At 39.6% G+C, this 19,934-nt stretch overlaps 1 protein-coding gene across 4 annotated transcripts; it reads left to right on the forward strand.

Moving 5' to 3' along the window:
• Positions 1–4,643: 4,643 nt before the first annotated feature.
• Positions 4,644–12,258, forward strand: TAC1 (tachykinin precursor 1). Of its 4 annotated transcripts, XM_068972964.1 has the most exons (6): positions 4,644–4,766; positions 5,817–5,913; positions 6,367–6,411; positions 6,875–6,898; positions 8,463–8,516; positions 12,209–12,258. In XM_068972964.1, the coding sequence occupies exons 1-6, from the start codon at positions 4,644–4,646 to the stop codon at positions 12,256–12,258; spliced, it is 393 nt and encodes a 130-aa protein (XP_068829065.1). The 4 variants fall into 4 exon arrangements, with proteins under 4 accessions (XP_068829065.1, XP_068829067.1, XP_068829066.1 ...); XM_068972966.1 differs by lacking the exon at positions 8,463–8,516; XM_068972965.1 differs by lacking the exon at positions 6,367–6,411.
• Positions 12,259–19,934: the final 7,676 nt, after the last annotated feature.

Here is a 19,934-nt window from a genome sequence, read left to right on the forward strand (position 1 = left end):
GAAAATTACTAGAGCTAATCAAAGAATATAGCAAAATTTCAGGATATAAAATTAATACACAGAACTCCCTTACATTCCTATACACTAACAATGAGAAAGCAGAGAAATTAAGGAAGCAATTCCATTCACCATTGCAATGAAAAGAATAAAATACTTAGGAATAAATCTACCTAAAGAAACAAAAGACCTATATATAGAAAACTATAAAACACTGATGAAAGAAATCAAAGATGACACAAATAGATGGAGAAATATACCATGTTCATGGATTGGAAGAATCAATATAGTCAAAATGGGTATACTACCAAAAGCAATCAATACATTCAATGCAATCCCTATCAAGAACTAGAACAAATAATTTCACAGTTTGTATGGAAATACAAAAAACCTCGAATAGTCAAAGCAATTTTGAGAAAGAAGAATGGAACTGGGGGAATCCACCTGCCTGACTTCAGACTATACTACAAAGCTACAGTCACCAAGACAGTATGTTCCTGGCAGAAAGACAGAAATATAGATCAATGGAACAAAATAGAAAGCCCAGAGATAAATCCACACACCTATGGACACCCTGTCTTTGACAAAGGAGGCAAGAATATACAATGGAGAAAAGACAATCTCTTTAACAAGTGGTGCTGGGAATACTGGTCAACCACTTGTAAAAGAATGAAACTAGAACACTTTCTAACATCATACACAAAAATAAACTCAAAATGGATTAAAGATCTAAATGTAAGACCAGAAACCATAAAATTCCTAGAGAAAAACATAGGCAAAACTCTCTCCGACATAAATCACAGCAGGATCCTCTATGACCCACCTCCCAGAATACTGGAAATAAGAACAAAATAAACAAATGAGACCTAATTAAACTTAAAAGCTTTTGCACAATGAAGGAAACTATAAGCAAGGTGAAAAGACAGCCTTCAGAATGGGAAAAAATAATAGCAAATGAAGCAACTGACAAAGAATTAATCTCAAAAATAAACAAGCAGCTCACGCAGCTCAATTCCAGAAAAATAAATGACCAAGTCAAAAAAATGGGTCAAAGAACTAAATAGGCATTTCTCCAAAGAAGGCATACAGATGGCTAACAAACACATGAAGATGCTTAACATCACTCATTATCAGAGAAATACAAATCAAAACTACAATGAGGTACACCAGTCAGAATGGCTATCAAAAAATCTTCAAGCAATAAATGCTGGAAACAGTGTGGAGAAAAGGGAACCCTCTTACACTGTTAGTGGGAATGCAAACTAGTACAGCCGCTATGGAGAACAGTGTGGAGATTTCTTAAAAAACTGGAAATAGAACTCCCATATGACCCAGCAATCCTACTGCTGGGCATACATACCAAGGAAGCCAGAACTGAAAGATACACATGTACCCCAGTGTTCATTGCAGCACTGTTTACAATAACCAGGACATGGAAGCAACCTAGATGTCCATTGGCAGATGAATGGATAAGAAAGCTGTGGTATAATATACACAATGGAATATTACTCAGCTATTAAAAAGAATGAATTTGAATCAGTTCTAATGAGGTGGATGAAACTGGAGCCTATTGTACAGAGTGAAGTAACTCAGAAAGAAAAACAGCTATACAGTATATTAATACATATATACAGAATTTAGAAGGATGACCCTATTTGTGAGACAGCAAAAGAGACATAGATACAAAGAACAGAATTTTGGACTCTGTGGGAGAAGGCGAGGGTGGGATGATTTGAGAGAATAGCATTGAAACATATATATTACCTTATGTGAAACAGAGGTCCAAGGTCCATGCTTGAAACAGGGCACTCAAAGCCAGTCCACTGGGACAACCCTGAGGGATGGGATGGGGAGGGAGGTGGGAGGGGGTTCAGGATGGGGGACACATGTACACCCATGGGTGATTCATGTCAATGTATGGCAAAAACCACTATGACATTGTGAAGTAATTAGCCTCCAATTAAAATAAATAAATTTTTAAAAATAAAAAAAAGGAGGCCTTCTATTTTTCTTTGAAGAATGAAAATACTTCAATTGTGTTTAAATAAATGAAGTCATAATTATACTAAATTTGGAGGGGGAGGGCCATATTTGAATGTATTAATTTACCAACTCATTATTTTAATAATTGGTAAAAGGAAGTAATCAAGCACTTATCCTATCTTTCCTATATTAGCCATGTCTTAGAGTAACTACATAATTGTTGGGGAAAATTTTATATGGAAGGAATAGGTTGAATAATAAATAAAATATGAATGAGAAAATCATAGTAACACTATTTTGAAAGTACTACTGTTAATGGATCCAAAATGGTCAGCAACAGCTGCTAACTCTCAAAAGGAGAATCGACCAGATATCATGTGCTTCTTAACAACACATGCAGAGTAACTTTGTCAAAAAAAGCAAACCAAGATGACATTAAACTTCTAGATACAAATACCAATTAACTGGAAATAGAACAGAGGAACAAGTTAAAAGAAACCATTAGGAGGCAATCAGCAAACTCCCAAACTCAGGACACTATACTGAGCAGTTCTTATCTATAAAATATATATACAGAGAGGACTCTAGATTAGGGAAGATTTAAGAGAGATGCGAACTAATTGCAATTTATAAACGTTGTTACAATTCTGATTTCAAGTAGTAAAGTGTATGGGGGAGGGACCCATAAAACAATGAGGACTATTTGAACACTGGACATTAATATAAAGAATTATTTTATTTTATGTTGCTTTTAGGTGGAATAATAGCATAGTTCTTTTATTTTTTTGTCCTTTCTATAGACATGACAAAATATTTAGAGTTGAAATTATGTCTGAGATTTGCTTTGAAATAATCTGAGTTGTGGGGAAATACAAAGCGAAACTTGCAAATTGTTTCAAGTGGATGATTCTCTACTTTTGTACAAGTTTATAATTTTCCATATAAAAAATTATAGAGAGAAAGAATAGAATGCCTCCTGTTGTGAGGCTAGGCATAAAGAAATGAGATAGACACACAAAAATTCAAACATCAGGGTTACTTAATAAAGAACAACAAATAATAGAGAAAAAATCGTGGCTTTAAGTCAGTTGCAATAAATTATTTCCTTTATACACTATACTAAGAACATCAGAATCAACTGGAAAACAGTATTTACTAAGGAAAGGGGAGAACACAACACCATCCGAGAGACAGCAGTCATTTAGTCTACAAGGCAAACCATGGGCTCATGAAAACCTGTTATATCTGTACAGAAGCTATTTGCCTAATAGCCTTGTATTGATAATGACTGTCCAATTAACATCTTCACTACACTTGTTACAAGAAATCTATGAAGGATCTTAAGAGACCTTTAGTGACAAACAGGAAGGAGCCTGTACATCTCTTAGGGGTTTCTCGTAGGTAACTATAGCTAGCTTGGAACAAAAGATATCCTAAAATGGCACTAATATGAAAGTTCTTCATTCAATGCCACGTTTAAATGCCCCCATCTCCAAAACGTAAAATAAATCTGCTTTCATCCTTTGAAATCCTATGGGACTGGAAAGTCTTTTTCTAGTACTGAAAAAAAAAAAATGCCAGTATTCTAGTTGATTTGAAAGAAGGTTGTTCTGCTCACAGAAAGATGCTGTATCTTGGAAACACTTAAGATACTCTGCAGACGGAAATAGGGGGAAAATGCCCCGCCCCCTCATTTGAAATTCTCCTTTCTTAGCCTGATTTCCGACAATATTTTAATATCTGAAGTTATTTGGCCATCCTTAGAAGTGCAACTTATCCTCTCACGGCACGAAAAAGTTGCCCAAGTCCGAAGAATGAGTCACTTTGCTCTGATGAGTAATCTCAGGTGTCATGGAACCTCGTTCCGAAGAAAGAGGGGAGGGGGCGTCAGATATGCAGACGGAAGAAGACAGGCCGCTGGGTATTGGATGGCGAGAACTCGATATTCCTATAATTGCGTCATTTCGAACCCAATTGGGTCCAGATGTTATGCGCACCGACGGAATACCGTCTCGGAAACTCTCAATCAGACGCAAGCGAAAGGAGAGGAGGCGGTTAATTAAATATTGAGCAGAAAGTCGCGTGGGGAGCGTGTCACGTGGGTCCCGAGACTCGGCGAGCCTGGGATAAATACCGCGCGGCAGCCAGCAGGCAAAAGACCGCGCTGCTGACCTCCTCCATCGCTGCTGCGACCGAGAGTGCGCAGCGCCCCGCGAGTGCTCAGACCAGCAGAGGAACCCCCGGGCGGGTCAGCTGCGGTAAGTGCCCGCGCGCTGAACTGCGCGCTTTCCGCGCCGCGCACCGCTCCGAGAAGGCGTCTAGCAGGGCTGGATGGGCGGCTGCTGCGGACAGCGGGGAAACAGCCGGGGGACAACTGGGGGGCTGCGAGGAAACGGGTATCCCAAGAGCTTTATCCCTCCTTGTCTTCCACCCGCACAGCCTCCTGGCTTGAAGGTATGGATTGGTGGTTGGAAGCTGGGGATTTGGGGTCTAGGAAGAAGGGAATTTGAGATTTTAGGGCTTGTCTTTCCTAACGTGCACATGCAGGACTTTAGCCCTTTAGGTGGGTTGTCTTGTTTCAATCGGCCCTGAGTTCTGTTATGGGATCATAAATTCTTTTTTCCCCCTCTGCCTTTTCTCCCTACTCTTCCCAGAAATCCAACATGAAAATCCTCGTGGCTTTGGCAGTGATTTTTCTCGTCTCCACTCAACTGTCTGCAGAAGAAATCGGAGCCAACGATGATCTCAATTATTGGTCCGACTGGTCCGACAGCGACCAGATCAAGGTGAGACCCGTTCCGTAGATGGCCTGCGCCCTTCCTCACGGGTTTAGGAGCTGTCACTTACCACCATCCCACCATCACCCCCAGCGATAGCACCCTAGTTAGCCTAGCGGGCTCCGGGATCACAACCAGAGGCAGTGGGGACGAGCTGCGAGGGCTTGTAAAAGGAACGTCATTCCCCTGGGTCCTGCAACCAAGAACCAAGTTTCCTCTCCATCGTCGGGTCTCAGGATCTCTCTGGAGGAATAATACCCTCCCTAAGGATCCCAGGATCCTCACAAGACTGGAAACCTCACAAGGTTTCATCCCCTGGTAACGCGGATTTCGGGGACTAGTCCCGCTGCAAAAGGGCCTGGAGTTTGGAAACGCTGGGCAGGGACTGAGAGCGCGTCCGACGCAGGCAAAAGCAGGGGCAAGTGGCCAGTTGCTGGGGGCCTGGAGAGGCGCAGGTGGGTGGGAAGCTAACTTCAGGCCTTGACTTTTATTTTACCGACCTGAAGACATAGCCGCAAGTTTCCCTTTAGATTGCTCGCAGGCTGTTTGCACGAGGGACCCACATGCAGCAGGAACAGTTGAGAGCCATGCACTGCTAGTCGCTCCTAAAGCGCTGTCACCTTACCTACCACCCCCGGCCAGTCCCTCCCCTCCCCCCGCCACACACACCTGTGTGCATTTAGGGCGGTGATAGGTCGCCGCAGCCAGCGCTTGAGATGAGACAAAGTCCGGTAGCTGAGAGGCTGCTGAGTGAGGGTCTGGGTGCTGGGAGCAAGGAACGGAAAGCGCTCTCAGGGCGTGGAGGCACTGCGCGTCCCGCTAACGGCAAGGCTGGGCTAGCAGGCGGCGGAGGTGCAGGACACCAACTGGGCGGGGAGGGGTGGAGAGAGGGAGCGCCCAGGCTTGAGGAAGCTCGGCTTCCTCTCTCCTCGGAGCTGGTTCTCTAATCCTGACCTGGCCCCACCGCCAGGATTTGCCCAAGGCTGGAACGCACTCCGAATTCCCAGTGCCTCGAACTGGTTGCCTTCAGGCCCGATAATCCGTGTGTTTGTCCTCTAGGAGGAAATGCCTGAGCCCCTTGAGCATCTTCTGCAGAGAATCGCTCGGAGACCCAAGCCTCAGCAGTTCTTTGGATTGATGGGCAAACGGGATGCTGGTGAGATGGGCAGTCGTCCCTCTCTGTCTCTCTGGGCAACCCACACACATACACTCCCACTCACGGTCTTAGCTGGTGCTCAGAGCACCCAGTCTCTCTTGCTCTATGAGCAGAGATTTCCACTCTAAAAGGGGTATATCTCCTGGGGCGCGACTCTGGCCCTCACCTCACTAACACACATGTGCCCACGGAGGGAGGGAGATCCATCTGAACCACCAAGAACAGGAATCAACCTTTTTAGCTAAGTGCTTCCTTGCCCAAGGATCCAAACTGACAAGCAACCGGAGGGCTCAGGGTACTCAGTAGGTTCTCAGTGCTTGTAGAAAACTGACTTTAGCTCACTGGGGTTAGAGTAGATTCAGCTGCCAGTGTCTTCTGATAGAAGAGTAATCTCCTTGAATTCATCACACCATCAGTGGAATGTGTGGTTAACGTCAATTTGTCTCTTGTCAGATTCCTCAATTGAAAAGCAAGTGGCCCTGTTAAAGGCCCTTTATGGTAAACATTTCTATAAATCTTTATTTTACTATTGCGGATGCACATGTGTGAAGAAAGCCTTTTGTGGACTCAAATACAGATTCTTAATAATGCCTGTTGAATTGAAGAGATGTGTTTGCTCTCTCCTGAGAATCAGAGGTGATGGACCTTGAATGCATGTCTCATAAGAAAACAAGAGACGTGGTATGGTCAGGCAGTTATTACCAGACCTCAGAAGTCTCACAGACCTCAGTTTGAATCTGTGGCCCATGTAAACCAATTAAAAGTATTCCTTTTGCTAAAACATTGCTTTTATTATTAATAATTTGGTTAGCATTTATGGTTCTGCTATATTTCTCAGGATAGTACATGAATGAGAAATGTTGCATTATTTTAAAAAACTATTTGTTTTATAATTCTCTTTAAAAATGTAGCTCCTTTTAAGCAAATCTATTGTTTGCTAATTTTATCTTTCTTTCTATAGGACATGGCCAGCTTTCTCACAAAAGTAAGTTCCAAATTATTTTGACATTTATCAAATGCAAATATAAATTATATTGAATTCCATTTTATATAATATCTAATTTTCTGTTGTAATGTAGGACTTGATATTTTTAATTTACATGATTTAAGAATGGAGGATACTCATATTACATCCAGAACATAATTGTTTAAAGTTCTGTTGTTTAAACATATCATACCTACCACAAAGATGCATTATATTAAAAATCCTTTAGCTCCCAGTTAAACTGTTGTTGAATTCCTGATCCACAGAAACTGAGATAATAAATATTTGTTGTTATTTTAAACTGCTAAAGAAAGAAAAAAGAAGAGGGAAAAAGGGAAGGAGGGAGGAGTCCTTTAATTCATACAAATTGTTAGTTTTAGGTAAGAATTTCAATCCTAGGGGTAAAACTCCATCACCCCTTCCTCTTCCCTGATTTTCACCCTGCCACTTCCACTGCAAAAACAAAAGCAAAAACAAAAACTGAAGCATTTATAGGCATCTCCAGGTTCATTTTACTATGTTGGATTCCATGTTGACATAATTTATTAGAGTAATCCAGCAGTCAGTTAAGAAGATGAAGTGAATTTCTGAGTAGAGAATCCATACTAAAGTAAAGACAGAAATGTATCAATAGTTTTGTGATCCCATGATGGGATGGGAGACCTCAGTCTTTCCAAGCATAGTGAAACATTCTTAGGGCAGCAAAGATGGCAGAATTGTGGCACTTGGTAGTCATTAGATTGCAGTCTCCTAGTTAATGGAACCAGAGTTGTAGAAAGTCCCAGGGATCCATCTTAATCACACTCACTTAGCCCAAGGTGGAATCCAGCTTGGATGCTGGCTCACCGAGGGCAGAGCAGGCCACACCAAGATAGCAGCCATGTAGTATAAACCAAGCTAATGTAGTATAAACCAAGAGATATTCTACCACTAGAGTTAAAATAATCATCCTTTCCAAAGGTTTCATCTTTGAAAATAAATAAACATTTTCATATTTATTTTCTCAGGATTTTACTTTCAAAGGAATTATATATAGCACAATTCTATGTGATGAAAATAAATGTACTCTATTAAATCAAAACTTACTTTTTCCAAGGAAATTTTTTTTAATCCAGTAAAATAGAAATAATGACCTTTAGAAATTTATACTTATTAAGTATAGGATTCTGATTTAACTAAACTTTAGTTTCCTGAGAAATATAGCGTATTCAGTAATATGAAGATATTTCTATCACACATATGTGACGCTGACTTCCTAAAAATCAAAGCTTGCTCAAATAGCCACAATATTTAAAGCATTATATAAAACACATAAAATAGAATATGAATAAAGTATACTTGCTAATATTTAGATATAGAATTGAGAAAAGTGCTTTCATTGTATTATTTTATTTACTAAGACTTACTAGGAGTCTTTATTTCTTCAGGCTCACCAAAACTTGAAATAGTTATGCATTTATTATATAGGCATATATTTGGAAGCTTGCTTTTCTTGGTACTAGTTATAACAGTTTATTTCCTCAGATATATACATATTAAAATACCCCTAAATGTATTTTTCCAGGGCATAAAACAGATTCCTTTGTTGGACTAATGGGCAAAAGAGCTTTAAATTCTGGTATGTATAAAACCATGACTGGACATAAACAGTATCTTAAATCTACTGCTACTTTCTCAAGGCATTCTTTTCAAACTATTAAACAGGAATAATAAAATTAAAATGAGTACTTATGTTGAAAAAATCTAACTGCAATAAATAAATCCAAGAATGGATTTATAGCTGATTGAGCGAGCTAATACCACTACAGCAGTCTATCTTTCTCAAACTCCTAGTGTCTCCCCCTTTTAATCACTACCTAATCCGAATCTTTGGGCTAGTCCAATACCCTTTCTCTTATATCTGTTCAATAAGCTACACTTTACCTTACTGAACTAAGAGGGGGGGATTAAAACCAAGCTAATTAGAAAGTCTTACAAAAGGTTAAATCTGACAGTCTTCTAACACAGAAATAAACAAAAACAAATCCATTTTTACAAATCACTTGCTCTTTATGAAATTATAATAGCTCATACTCTATACCTCCTGATGAATGTTTAACACTAGGAGAGTAACATAGTCCATTCCAGTGCCTTAAAAAGAGAAACCATCAAATTATCCTAGAGGGTTTTAATCAGTCCTGGCTATAAAACCCTTAAAGAGAAGGAGTGCTACAGTTCTCTAATTCTGAACAACTCTTTCACTTGATATAAAGGCTGCATATTTCCTTTCTTTTCTTTAGTTTCTATAGTGTATGTAAATGCCACTTGTATAGATCTGAAAACTCATTTCTTAACTCATTCATCATAGTATTTTCAAGGTTAAATAATCCCTGTATCTTTTTCCTAGAGACTGATATTTTGTTAAGCTCATTCAGGCCTTATAATCAATAGGTTATTTTTCATAGAAAAGCTATTCAAATTCTCTGTTTAACTTCAGTGAAATTAGAATTAAAATACTAATCATGTAATTAATTAGAAAGTAATCATCACCCATCTTACCCATTTAGAGTATTACCAGTTTCCTGAAAATCTATAACTAAGATGTGCTGACTTAACTAACCTGAAAAAGTCTAGCAAAAATGAGGTATTTTAGCCTATATATTGGTTCTCTACCTTGAAATTTTAGATAGTACTTTTGTATTTCTTCATCAATAATTTGGAGGGTTCTCAATTTTAAAGAAGTTGTGAATGTACATAATGAAACACTAAAATTGTTTTATTGCTATGTATTATCTTCCACCTTTTAGAAATGGAATATAAGTTTAAACCACATTGGCGTTATATGTATCAGAAGTGTAACACTAGCCCTTATATACCTGTGGTTTTCTTGAAACCATGCCAGTCATCAACTTTTCATTTTCAGAACTGACACAGGTTTCAGAACATGCTTAACTTTACAAATAATATAGATGTGTGCAATTTGGAACAAATTAGATGCTATTAAAGGTACTTAAAATGGTAATATAATTATAGATAGTATTAAATAGAATCATTATATGAATCACAGTCAATGACTAAATCTTTGCTCCTTCATTTTAGTTAAGAAAATGTCAAAGGAAAACATGGGCAAACATGTAATCTATAACCAATCAGGTACTTTGGCATATAATTAGTTGAGGCAAGGTTATCATAGTGTCTGCCACCTACAGCCATCTGATCCTTACCCTGTTGTGGTAAGGACCTTTGACAATCTGACAAGCCTAGAAACCATCTTCCCAGGGAAACCCTCATCAGCTCATACACACAAACATTTATGGTTTTAGAGGGTTCAAGGAGCAGGCGAGAACTTCGCTTCCAGTTAAGACATTGTTTTCCAGCTTGATCACTAATCTGCCTTTGGTCAGTTTACATTAGCATTCACCTCCCTTCTCTGCGGAATAGAATTATGTTACGAATGCTTGCCAGCTTTGTACATGTTTGACATGTACACTATTAAAAACATTCAGCTTATTGTTGACCTCACTTAAGTGAACACTGTATACAAATGAGCATCTGCTCAGTGGTAAAGGAGGGAAGCGACAACACTGGAGCCTTTACCTACCATCTCTTTCAGCAAACCCTTCTCAATGAGAAAATTGGTTAGAGTGGCATCTATGATTCCTGATGTCGTTCACAGTTCTTTCTATTTAAAGTCAGCATTTTATCCATGCATACTGAATTTTTAAAAGTGCAATAGTTTTAAAAATCATTTATCATGTAAATCTAAGTGTATAAAATATTAGCTAAAATAATGAAAAATGGACATAAGTATTTTGTCCAAAATCTATCACAAAAATCTGATCCTTATTCTTTTGTGGCTACAGACCCCTTTGAAATTATGTTTAATATAATAATGTAATTTGGTACTTTTTTCTTTCCACATAGTCAAAGTACTTAAATTACTTGCTGGCTATATGTTAAATACCTTTGGAAACAGTGATTAATGTTCCACAGGCCACTTAGGGTGCTAGGAGGTAAGTTAAACTATGTTGTATTTAGATGATACAATTACCCTACTTTCAGACAATGAGATTGTTTTTAGTCTCATGGACAGTCTGTCATTGGAAGGAATCCAGAGGACAGGAAGAAACCTTCACACTATTAGGTACCCCTATCCTGGTGCATCGGTAAAGAATCTGCCTCCAGTGCAGGAAACATGAGTTCGATCCCTGGGTCAGGAAAGAAAGAAAGTGAAGTCGCTCAGTCGTGTCCAACTCTTTGTGACCCCAAGGACACCAGGCTCCTCCGTCCATGGGATTTTCTAAGCAAGAGTACTGGAGTGGGTTTTCATTTCCTTCTCCAGGGAACTTCCTGACCCAGGGATCGAACCCAGGTCTCCCACATTGTAGACAGACACTTTACCGTCTGAGCCACCAGGGAAGTCTGGGTCAGGAAAATCCCCTGGCAAAGAAAATGGCAACCCACTCCAGTATTCTTGCTGGGGAAATCCCATGGGCAGAGGAGCCTGGCAGGGTATAGTTCATTAAGTCACAAGAATGAGACAGAACTTAACAACTAAACCACCACCACCACATACCAGAAATCAGCAAACTTTTTCTGTAAACAGCCAGATGGTAAATATTTTAGACTGTGTGAACCATGCAGTCTCTGGAGGAACTACTCAGATCTGCCATTTTAATGTTAAAGTAGGCAAAGACACCTGGAGAAGGGAATGGCTACCCTCTCCAATATTCTTGCCTGGAGAACTCCATGGGCAGAGGAACTTAGTGGGCTACAGTGTGTAGGGTCACAGAGTCAGGCACAACTGAGCAACTAACACTTAACTAACTTAGGCAAAGACAATACATAAATGAATGGGTGTGCCCATGTTCCAATAAAATGTTATTTACAAGAAAAGATGGTGGACTGGATTTGGCCCATGACCTATATATAGTTGGTTGACTATATCCTGGAATAAAAGCCCCGCATTTTGCTTTCATCCTCCTACCATTCCTGTTTACTTTAAACACTATCTTTTCTGTAAATCACCAAGGTGTCTGTCACTGCTTGAGAAAGCTATGGAGAATCAATATTGCAATATATTGTGGAAGTATACTTTGAGGGCATCAAGTCTATAAGGATGACCAACATAACCAAGAATTCTGTGGATAGATCACTGTCAATCACGATAAAGACTGAGACCCGAATAGAAGATACACAAATAAGACTCTTAGAAATACTTCAGTCAAGGGATAAAGTAATGAGTTTAAAATAAATTTCCTATGCCTTGAACTTTGTTTACCTGTGTCAGTGATCCTCTTAACAAACCCTTTACCTTCTCTTTGTTCTCAGTGGCTTATGAAAGGAGTGTGATGCAGGATTATGAAAGAAGACGTAAATAGACTGCCTAACATATTTATTGAGCTTCATTTGTGTCAGTGGTCAAGGAAAGGTAAAATGAGACATGTACTATGAGGAATAATTATTTATTTAATAATTGTTGTTTTGAGTTTAAAACTCAAGAAGTATTTATTTTTCATATTGTGGCAATATATGTTGTAAAAAAATGTGTTGTAATTCTAATATGACAACTCAGTCAGAAGTAGAAATCAGTGGTAACTTCTCAACAAAGCACAGTGTTCAATGAAGTTGTAAAAACCTATCAAAGATATATTCTCCAAAGAAAGGAATCATTTATATTTCTTGGAAGCAGTCACATCAGCTAATACTACGGAAAAGAAATTCATATATAGGCTGTGCTTCTCCATTTATTTTCATGGTGAAAATGTGCTGAGAGTTGGTATCAAACTGTGTTTGTTCCCTGCAGCATGTTTCATGTTTTGTGGCTATATAGAGACATTTAAAAAGTTTTTCTGTGATTCTAAGGTATTTTATTGTACAATGTGTCATAATAGTTAACATTTTAAATAAAAGAAAAAGTGTCTTAAATTGGGCCTTATTCTTTCATTAACCTTTATGTCTAATTGGCAACCTTTCTTTTAGTGGATGAGATATGTTCCAACCTGTTTTGGCTGTAAAATAATGAAACATAAAGCTACTAAATTTCTCTTTCTTAAGGAAAATGACTAAATGTAGTCACAGTTTCTCTTTCCCACATGCATGCACTTGTTGTTGGGATCATTCATGGAGAAAACAATTACATTCTGGTTACCCAAACAGTAAAGGCTCAGTTCTGTTTACATGTGTTTATGATTCTCTTTTTCAAATAGAGCAACAACCTACTTTAAAGATGCATTTTACTGATTATTTCCTTGTTGAGTAAGACAGCAGCACAGTACTATTTCAGTCCTCCTTAAAGCCCAGGGATAAGTGAACCAGTGTTTGAGTCTCACTAGAATTAAGACACTAAACCAAACTCTCACAAAGATCACTGGAACATGCAGAAAGATAGGGTGCTGATAATATGGCATCACCCCCGTAACAAAGATAGAGCCCCTATCTTACATTTCTAAGAACTGCCTGTGATTACTAGTGCCCATAACACTCGAGCAGAAGCACATGTATCAGAAATACTGAGCAATCAGAGGAAAGCTCTTGTGTGTATATTTGAGGGAAGGACTGCCAAGTGCCTTTCTGATTGCACACTGTTAAATACTGACAAGTGGTAAAATAACTCAGGACAAGCATTGCTCAGTGAAGTAAAATTGTGCGAGTTTTTTCTGGACTAGTGACTGTTTTTGATCAATGTTAAAATCATTTGTGAGACATGAGTGCTAAAGCATATTTTAACCTTTATATCTTTAAATTAACAATTTTTTCAAAAAAACTTCAGTGAACTGATTTTCCTTACTACACATTTAAATACTACAGATTATATTATGATTATCACTTTACAATTGAGGATATGAAGCTCAAGGAAATGTTGAGGTAAGAGATTATGATATAAGAGGAGTCAGGATTCAAAAGGAATTATGAGGCCAAAATACCAGAGCAAATTAATATCTAACAATGAGATTGATTAAGCAAATTGGCATATTGACACAACTGAAAATTATGGCATCACTTAAAATGGCATTGTTGTGTGTTTAGAGACATAGAACAACATATCTGGTATATTGTTAGGCAGTATTTCTGCATTGTATGTTTGTATATATTTTTGCATAGATGTTCTAATAGGAAGGAATCATGTAATGGATAGGACTGTGGGGTTCAGAGTCAAACTACCCCATTACTTAACAGCTGTGTGATGAGGGGCAAGTCCCTTAACTTCTTTCTGCCTTATTTCCCTCATCAGTAAAACTGGACTAGTGATGCCACCAACTACTATCATGCACCACTCTACACAGAGGACAGTAGCCATGTGGAGTTTAGAGGAGGGTCATGGGACATGGTGCACGTCAAGCTTTGAGCATGATCTCTGGCACACTGTGAGCATTCTGTGAATGTTACCTGCTGCCATTATTAGCTATTCTTCAAAATCCCCAGAGAGAAAATTAGCACTATATTATAGCCAATAAATGCTTTTTGTAGACACACAGTAGCAGCAGCAGCACGGGGGTCGATTCTAAATAGTTACCACACAAGTTAAATCTAGAACCATTTCACAAATTGAGTGGCTTTTTGTGCTGTGCATCAATGGGCCAGACAGCCCCCACGGCCCTTCGCTCTCTGAGATTCTGTACGTCTCTGCAGCAGGATCCCATGGTGCTGTGTGAAGACCCCCATCAGACAGTCTGCACTCCTGCCTGCTCTCCCTCCAGGCCCAGAAACCTAGCAACAGCTGAGCAGGAAAGAGACAGATTCAGCTTGAAGTTTGTACTCATGAAATATTTACTATAACTTCCCCTCTGTGGCATACTTTCTTCAACTAAAATGAGTTTTCTTCACCAATATTCTTTCTAAAATATGTTTATTCTGTTACAAAACAGCAAAAAAGATCAATCTGTATAGCTAAGTTACCTGAATACTTTATTGCTTTGGTTTGAGGTTTGTTTTAGGGGTTCTGTTTTGGTCAGGATCCAAGGCAAAAATAAATGATGCTCAAGCTGAGTCACAAAGGTGTGGGCAGGATGTGGAGAAGCCAGCAAAGGAGTGTGGTCTCCAGGCTAGCATCCTTGGAGCCACTGCGACCAGTGGGCCTAAAGGATCAAGATGAGGAAGTGAGGGTCTCTATGCGCCACGGGCCACCTGGTGGCTGTTTTCTTCATAGGAGGATGAAGAGACAGAATAGTCAACATGGGGGTGCGAGGAATAAGAGTGAGGAGATGAGTGAATATGTGCCCCAACCTCACCCTCCTCTTCCTGTCTAGTTTGCTCTTGGTACTTCCATTGGGCAAACCCACCTGAAAAACAAAGGCCTTGGAACTCTGCATACTGTGCACTCTGGAAAGCTGCAGAGATAGGGCACCATAGCAGCTGGAGAAAGTTGGTGAGCACACTGGGAGGTAGAAAAGGAAGATAAGATGCCCAATACATCAAGTACTTCATTAGTGAAAGTGAAAGTCACTCAGCTTGTCCGACTCTTGTGACCCCATGGACTGTAGCTCGCCAGGCTTCTCTATCCATGAAATTCTCCAAGCAAGAATATTGGAATGGGTTGCCATTTCCTTCTCCAGGGATCTTCCTAATCCAGGGATCAAATCCAGGTGTTCTGCACTGCAGGCAGATTCTTTACCACTTGAGCCACCAGGGAAGCCCAAGTACTTCATTATTTTGAATCAAAAGGCAACTCATAAGCAGAAATTCAAATAGAGAAATGAAGAGAGTAAAAATAAAAGTTGTTCCTTGAACACCAATTCTACTCCCCAAAGATACAGCTTCATATGGCTCCACCCAAAGAAACAAACAAAATTAATCTTATTTCAACTTGAGCACATGCTGAAATCTCCCTTTTTAACACCAAATCATTATAAGCATTTTTAAAGGTACATACATTTTTATAAGAAGTTAATAAATATGTTGGGATTTGTGAAAAACAGAATAAGGACTTTTGGTAAACCAGAATAGTCCAGAAGGACCAGATTCCTGGAAAAGAAAGCACAGGGAAGCCACAGCTGTAAGCCACAGCCCTGCCAGGAAAATGCAGAGGTTGCAGAGGAAGGTGTCAACCCCAGAACTGAGCACTGCAAAAGAGACTTTTCATCAGCAACCCTGGTGCCATGAGATCCAAAAACAAAATCTAAAAATTCTTTAGGAAAATAATATCTAGCCAAAGTATGAATTTGTGAAAAAAGAAAAACCAACTAAAAGTTGTTAGCTTAAGCCTTTATTAACCATCAAAACAGGCTCAAGATGGCTGTTCTGCTGGAGAGCAGATAACCTAAAGAATTCACATATTAGATTGATGAAGGTAGTCAGAGTTCCACCATTTGTAGAACTATTGTCAGAACAATTCTGAAAATTGTTCAATGTTCAGATTCTCAGAAGGTATGGGGAACTTAGGCTGCTTCATTAGTCATGGGACAGGATTCAAAGACTGCATTTAATAAGACCTATCTAACACTAAAGACATCACCAAAAAACTGTTAGAACTAATAAACAAATTCAGTAAAGCTGCAGTAATTTTGCAGAGTACAAAATTAACATATAAAAGTCATCTTGTGTTTCTATATACTGAAAACTAGTTAGCTGACAATGAAATAAAGAAAAGAATCCTATTTAAGTAGTGTCAAAAACAATTAAATAGGAATAAATTTAACCAAGTGAGTGAAAATCTGAACACTGAAAACCATAAAGCATTGGTGGGAAAAAATTGAAGAAGACATAAATGGGGGAAGATTCTGTGTTCATGGATTGGAATAATTAATATTATTAAAATTTCCATACTACCCAAAGTGATCTACACATTCAGTGTAATCCCTATCAAAATTCCAATGACATTTTTCACAATTCTGAAATGTGTATAGAACCAGAAAAGACCCCAAATAGCCAAAGAAATCTGGAGAAAGAAGGAAAAAAATTGAAGGCATTACACTTCCTGGTTTCCAACTATATTACAAAAACTATAGTACATCATAACAACATGATGTTGGCATAAAAAAAATTTAGAGACCAAAGGAAAAGAATCAAGAGCCCAGAAATAAATCCACACACACAGTCAACCAATATTTGACAAGGAAGCCAAGAATACTCAATGGGGAAAGGACAGTCTCTTCAATAAATAGTGCTGGGAAAACTGGATGTTCACGTGCAAAAAAAGAAAAAATGAAATTGGACACCTATCTTACACCTCTCACAAAAAGTAACTTGCAATGGATTAAAGACTCAAATGCAAGACCTTCAACCACAAAACCTCTAGAAGAAAACACAGGGAATATCTCCCTGGTCTTGGCAATAATATTTTGGGATATGATACCAAAATCACAAGCAACAAAGCAAAAATCAACAACTGGGATTACATCAAACTAAAATTTCTGTGCAGCAAAAGAAACAACACAATGAAAAAGTAGCCTGTGAAATGGAAGAAAATATTTTCAAATTATGTATCTGATAAGGAGTTAGTATCCAAAATAGATAAAGAACTCATACAACTCAATAACAAAAACAAACAAAAAACAAATAATCTGATTTTAAAATAGGCAGAGGACCTGAATGGACATTTTTCTGCATAGAGCATACAAATGGTCAACAGATATATGAAAAGATGCTGAACACTGCTAATCATCAGTGAAATGCAAATCAAAACCACAATGAGATATCATCTCATATCTGTTAGAATGGCTATCATCAAAAAGACAAGAAGTAACAAGGGTTGGCTAGGACACAGAGAATAGGGAACCCTTGTAAGCTGTTGATAAGACAGTTGGTGGGCAAAAAGTATGGGAGGAAATTTAAAGCTCAATAGAGAAATTAACTCCAAACTGATAACTCCTCAAAAAGGTGGGAATGTAGCCTTGGGCTAAGATGGCAGAGGACCTCTTAGGACAGGAAGACCACTTTCTCCCCCACAAATTCATCAAAAGATCATTTGAATGCTGAGCAACTTCCACAAAACAACTTCTGAACCCTGGCAGAGGACATCAGGCACCCAGAAAGGCAGCCCATTCTCTTGGAAAGGAGGTAGGACAAAATATAAAAGACAAAAGAGTTAAGGATGGAGACCCATCCTGGCGAGGGAGTTGGGAAGGAGGAGAAGTTTTCAAACACCAGGAAATTCTCTCACCGGCAGGTCTGTGGGGAGCTTTGGAATCTCACAGGGCAACATAACCGGAAGGAGGAGAAGAAAACAGAATACGCGTCTAACCACAACTCCCAGCAGAGATGTAGCCCAAACGCTAGCGTCAGCCACCAGTGAGCAGGGGCTGAACAGGGAGACACCGGTTGTGTGCTTAGGATAAGGACCAGGACTGAATGCCCTGAGGACAATCTGAGAGAGCTAACGTGACATAGCAACCCAAACTGTAGGATAGCCAGAGAGAGAAAAGAGAGAGAGAGAGGTTTCCTGCTAAAAGCTCTAATCTAAGGCACAGACTGGTCCTCTCACAGAACAAAGGATTGAGCGAATATCCAAGGAGAGCTAGCCGGCTGCGGATGGGCCCATCCCCCTCTCCGGAGGCAGAGAAGCAGGCAGGCGACAGCCAGAGCCAGAAGGTGAGGGGCAGTCTCCGCCCCAGAGATGGCATCCTCCACCAAACTATGAAAGGCTCTCAGCTGCTAATCAACTCTTCCTGGGATCCTAGACGGTTGACATCTGCCAGGAGGATAGCAGCCAGAGATCAGCTCCCCAGAGGAGACACATGGCATCCCTGGACAGTGCTCTTGCAGCACACCCAGGAAACCAAGCGTCTGGGACCAGGGAGGTGAGCAAGACACAGCCCACCTGGGACAGTGCGCTTGCCAAGCATCTGGACGCCTGAGCTGCTCCAACCTGGGAAGGGCACAAAACACATGCCCAACTGAGTCTGTGCCTTTGTGGAGTACCCGAGAACCTGAACCTGAGCAGCTTAGTACACAAAACCCAGGGCCCACTTTGGACAGTTTCGCTGCAGAGAGCAATCTGGAGCCTGAGCAGTGTAGACTGGGAAAACACACACACCCTGAGCGGGGGCAAACCCAGTGTAGTCCATACACTGCGAGAATTCCCCACACATGCCATTGATATTTGTTTGCAGTGTTCCTCCCTCCCCACAGCACGACTGAACAAGTGAGCCCAAATAAGTGACCACCTTGACCCCCTTGTGTCAGGGTGGAAATTAGACCCTGAAGAGACTTGCAAACAGAGGAAGCCAAAATAAAGAAGAGGGAACTGCTCTGGAGGTGACAGATGCAACAGATTAAAACCCTGTAGTTAGCATTGACTAAGCATTGGAAGGGGCCTATAGACCTTGAGAAGTAGTATAAGCTGGAACAAGAAACTATCTGAAACTGAACTGACCCCACTGCCCTCAACAGCTCCAGAGAAATTCCTAGATATATTTTATTATTATCATTTTTTAATTTCTAAAAATTTTAAGTTCTTTATTATGCCTTTAATTTTCATTTTTTAACCTATTACCTTGCAAAAAAAAAAGACCCTATTTTTAAAACAAATCTCATATATATTTTTTAATAATTTTTGTGATTGATTTTGTTTTGTCTTTTTAATATTGTATTTTTGAGACTCTAACCTCTACTCTAGTGTTGAGGTCCTTCAATGGACCAGAGCCTGGCAGTCTGGAGTCGACGATAAGAAAGTAAAAGAGAGAGAGAAAGAGGCTGATATTCCTTGGTTTATGCAGAAAACCAATAAAGCTCTTGACAGAGTTTGTGTCGCTCATAAAGGCACCGGGCGTCTTCTCAAGGGGGTGAAGGCACAGTGTGCCTTCTCTAGAGGGTGTAGGAAGCCCAGGCAGGAGAGTGAGCACAACAGGTTTCTATGCTCCAGAGAATTAGCTGGAGAGAGAGAGGGAGAGGGAGAGAAAGACAGAAAGACAGACAGACACAGGGACCCAAGCTCTGATGGAACAAGGGTGTTTTATTCAACATAGTGTGGGTATATATTCTGTCTTACAAGGTAGCTATTTTCAGCAAAGATAAAGATCAAAAGTCCAGACTTACAAATTATCAAGGAAACATAAGGCAATCCATATCAAAGAGAGAGGGTTGTAAACAATTACTTTTACTGTATGGTTCATAAAAA

The sequence above is a fragment of the Capricornis sumatraensis genome, chromosome 5 (genome assembly GCF_032405125.1).
Source record: "Capricornis sumatraensis isolate serow.1 chromosome 5, serow.2, whole genome shotgun sequence".
In the NCBI taxonomy this organism is placed as follows: Eukaryota; Metazoa; Chordata; class Mammalia; order Artiodactyla; family Bovidae; genus Capricornis; species Capricornis sumatraensis.

Excerpts from the sequence above, each read along its gene's own strand:
- TAC1 (XM_068972964.1), top strand. The coding sequence starts at position 4,644 with ATGAAAATCCTCGTGGCTTTGGCAGTGATTTTTCTCGTCTCCACTCAA. Across the intron at positions 4,767-5,816 it reads CCGACAGCGACCAGATCAAG|GAGGAAATGCCTGAGCCCCT; the intron begins GTGAGACCCGTT and ends TTTGTCCTCTAG. Across the intron at positions 5,914-6,366 it reads GATGGGCAAACGGGATGCTG|ATTCCTCAATTGAAAAGCAA; the intron begins GTGAGATGGGCA and ends GTCTCTTGTCAG.